The sequence below is a fragment of the Sinocyclocheilus anshuiensis genome, unplaced genomic scaffold, assembly GCF_001515605.1.
Source record: "Sinocyclocheilus anshuiensis isolate Anshui unplaced genomic scaffold, SAMN03320099.WGS_v1.1 scaffold188, whole genome shotgun sequence".
Classification (NCBI taxonomy): Eukaryota; Metazoa; Chordata; class Actinopteri; order Cypriniformes; family Cyprinidae; genus Sinocyclocheilus; species Sinocyclocheilus anshuiensis.
The window spans coordinates 371,683-375,542 of record NW_015555768.1 but is presented as its reverse complement, the minus strand read 5'-3'; the positions used below and the strand labels follow the sequence as shown (position 1 = coordinate 375,542).

At 33.9% G+C, this 3,860-nt stretch overlaps 1 protein-coding gene across 1 annotated transcript in view; it reads right to left on the bottom strand.

Moving 5' to 3' along the window:
- Positions 1-2,825: 2,825 nt before the first annotated feature.
- LOC107674322 (sodium- and chloride-dependent taurine transporter-like) overlaps positions 2,826-3,860 on the bottom strand; it is a 25,217-nt gene continuing 24,182 nt past the window's right edge. The window contains exon 15 of the mRNA XM_016468262.1: positions 2,826-3,391. Coding sequence (XP_016323748.1) covers positions 3,236-3,391 — 156 coding nt within the window. The 3' untranslated portion in view covers positions 2,826-3,235. The remainder of the gene's footprint in view (positions 3,392-3,860) is intronic.

Genomic DNA, 3,860 nt, shown 5'->3' with positions numbered 1-3,860 from the left:
TACAAAGTCGCTGGGGTCAGAGGGGACAGTATTTATGGAGGCTGGGTGGTCGAAGGTAAAGGACACAGAAGTATTATGAGGGGCAGTTCTTTGCTGTTGGTGATTAGCTTGAATATTTGGAGGTTTTAAGGCTAAAGAGACAATCTCGTACTTAGACATAAAGCCCAGGTTTCCTGCGTTCATTCTGAAAGCTGATGGTTTGGTGATTGTGAGCGAGTTTGGCTGTGCTAAATCATGTGATATACAGCGGCCTCCAAACGTCTGAAATGCCTGGGAATCAAAATGGATGATTCCCATCAAAATCAATGAATTTGATTGGAATAAAAAAAAATGATGCACTATATCTAGGTCACTAATCAAATGCAAGTGAATTAGTGATATTGATCATGTGACTTTGTACAGACAGTCCACTGATGCACAAGATGCTCATCAGGTTTTGTTCATGTCAGCTTTTTCCTCAAATTATTATGCTGATACAGTATATAATTCACAAAGAAAACGATCCGAAAAATGAATATATACACAATTCATACAGAGCCCTGCACATAATATGTGGGAATATATTCCCTCGTTTTAGTTCAATCATTTTCACAAATTAAGAAATTGTTCCCACAACTTATTTATTCATTCCCTCATTTTATTAAATTGAGGTCACGCTGTACTAACGCATTCCCTATTTTGATTGAATTAAAATGAGGGAACGGATTCATTTGTGGACATGATTTGACTAAAACAAGGGAACAAATTCTTAATTCATGGTCACATATTTTTGTCTGCATGTCATGCTCTTTAGCATTAATCTAAAACAACAACAAAAAGCATTGAATATAAAATAAAACATCTAAAAAATAGATTTTTATTCATTCTTTAAGTCTTTTAAAAAAAGCTATGTGTACAATACCAAATGAATTAAAATATGATTGATACATTTATTTTCTTGAAGAAAAGTAGAAATTTGCTGACTTTAACAGGTTTTTAATAAATTTATATAAGTGAGGAAGTCGAAAAGTTTGAATTAACTTTTCTTTAAAACAAAAACATTTAGGAAAGTTAAATAAAATGAAAAAAATTATATATATATATATATATATATATATACCCCCGCTGTACATGAACAGCTAGTAAAGTGCTGCCAAACGGCCCTGCGTGGTGTTGATAATCATCAGCTCTCAGATCATCTTACAGTAAATGATGCTTATAATAGTGCATCAAATGATTCTTCTATTAGTGAACACAGCTGTACAGTGTTAGAGGAACTCAGTGGCTCGGTGTGTGTGATGGCAGTGATCACTATGGTTCAAGGAGAGTGAAAGGACAGAGTGTTAAGGTTTGCTTATGTCTTACGTGTGTGTGCATGTCTGTGCACCGCGTCCGCTCAAAGCGGAGGTACATTCATTTTTTTTCAAGACAAAGAACATTTAAGAACCTCATCGAACAAGAGTTACTGCCACAACCACTGACGGACGTCATAATGTAGCGTATGTCACATTTAGATGGTTGCTGTTTTACAGTGAGACTTCCTAAAAATGAAGCTAAAACTCGTTCGCTCTGCTGATGAATTGCATTCTAACCAGGTGCGACACAATAAAAGTCATCATACACAGTAAAATGCAATGCAAAGCAACAAAATCAGAAAAAAATTGATGGTTTATGTATGTAAATCTACGCGGAGCAGGATTTTGGACCAATGAGATTTCGCTGTGACATTCATTTGAGTGAATGAATTGGTATTCAAGACTATTATAAAAAGAATTTATTTTGATAGCCCTTTTTTGTTGTTGTTATGACCCAAAACTGAAATTATTGATGATATTATAATCCTATTTTAAAATTTTGTTTTAGATTTAGTGTGAACATTAAAAATGTTTTTTTTTTTTTTTTAAAAAGGGAATCTATGTATACCAAACCAAACCAAACCAAAAGTAAATGATGCTTATAATAGTGCATCAAATGATTCTTCTATTAGTGAACACAGCTGTACAGTGTTAGAGGAACTCAGTGGCTCGGTGTGTGTGATGGCAGTGATCACTATGGTTCAAGGAGAGTGAAAGGACAGAGTGTTAAGGTTTGCTTATGTCTTACGTGTGTGTGCATGTCTGTGCACCGCGTCCGCTCAAAGCGGAGGTACATTCATTTTTTTTCAAGACAAAGAACATTTAAGAACCTCATCGAACAAGAGTTACTGCCACAACCACTGACGGACGTCATAATGTAGCGTATGTCACATTTAGATGGTTGCTGTTTTACAGTGAGACTTCCTAAAAATGAAGCTAAAACTCGTTCGCTCTGCTGATGAATTGCATTCTAACCAGGTGCGACACAATAAAAGTCATCATACACAGTAAAATGCAATGCAAAGCAACAAAATCAGAAAAAAATTGATGGTTTATGTATGTAAATCTACGCGGAGCAGGATTTTGGACCAATGAGATTTCGCTGTGACATTCATTTGAGTGAATGAATTGGTATTCAAGACTATTATAAAAAGAATTTATTTTGATAGCCCTTTTTTGTTGTTGTTATGACCCAAAACTGAAATTATTGATGATATTATAATCCTATTTTAAAATTTTGTTTTAGATTTAGTGTGAACATTAAAAATGTTTTTTTTTTTTTTTTAAAAAGGGAATCTATGTATACCAAACCAAACCAAACCAAATGAATTAAAATCTGAATTAATTAAATTATATCTTTTCTTGAAGAAAGTAGACATTTCCTGATTTTAAGTCTTTTTAATAAATGTATTATTGAAGGGAAGTAGAAAAGTCTGAATTCACTTAAAAATAATATTTAAAAAAATAAAAAAATAAAAATAAGAGAAAATTTAAGACAATTTTTGTTGTTGGCGGGGCTATTCAGATTGACAGGACCAAAATAGAAAGCAAAATGTCTCATTGTGGCTCTGTAGGACCAAAATTCCAAAATATGAAAGAAATCATAATGCGATGAGCGGTAAATCCTGTCGTTCCTGGTTAGGACATAGCTTAATGTGAAACACTACAGATTAAACAAACCGCCCCAGACAGCAAGCTCACATCAGGTTATTACAATATCAGCATTAATGCTAATACCATTGATTACAATCAGAATACAAATCCTACAATCATTTCATAAAAACGCACTAGTGCAGAGCGAGAGAGAGGAATGGAGGGGAAGGGAGCGGGACAACAGGAAAACAGGATCTCCCATATAGAGGACAGGAGCGGGAGAATATGGGAATCTCTCTTAGAGAGCCTCACATAGTAGTTTCTATGATGGTGTGGCTGTGTTTGGTGAAGGTGTGGATGCCGTTGGGGTCCAGTGGGTGAAGCAGCTCGCTGTTCTTCTGGCTGTACTCCTTCGGACGAGAGCTTGCGCCTCCTTTAACCGGCGCCGCCACGGCTTTGATCCGCTGAACACAACACATCCATTGATTTGAGGACGTTTTCAAGACTATCATTAAAAATTACAAATGCAGTGACATAGATTTTAAGACGATAGCAGATTTTATGACCCAGAAGTGAAATCATGGATGATATTATAAACCTATTTAAAAATAACCTTGACAGCATTGACATTGAATCAAAAATAAAACGTATGGATTAAAATTAGCAAATAATAGTCTTTTTTGGAATACCAATATCTATACCAAATGAATTCAAATATGATTCTTTTCTTTAAAAAAAGTAGAAATTCACACATTTTAACAGTTTTTAAAATACATTTATTGTAGAGGGGAAGTAATTAACTTATTTTCTTACATTTTAAAGAAATGTTACTATTAAAATAAAAATAAAAAGCCTTAAGTTATAATAATAATAATAATAATAATAATAATATATATATATATATTTTTCTAGGCACTCAAAGCGCTTTACATT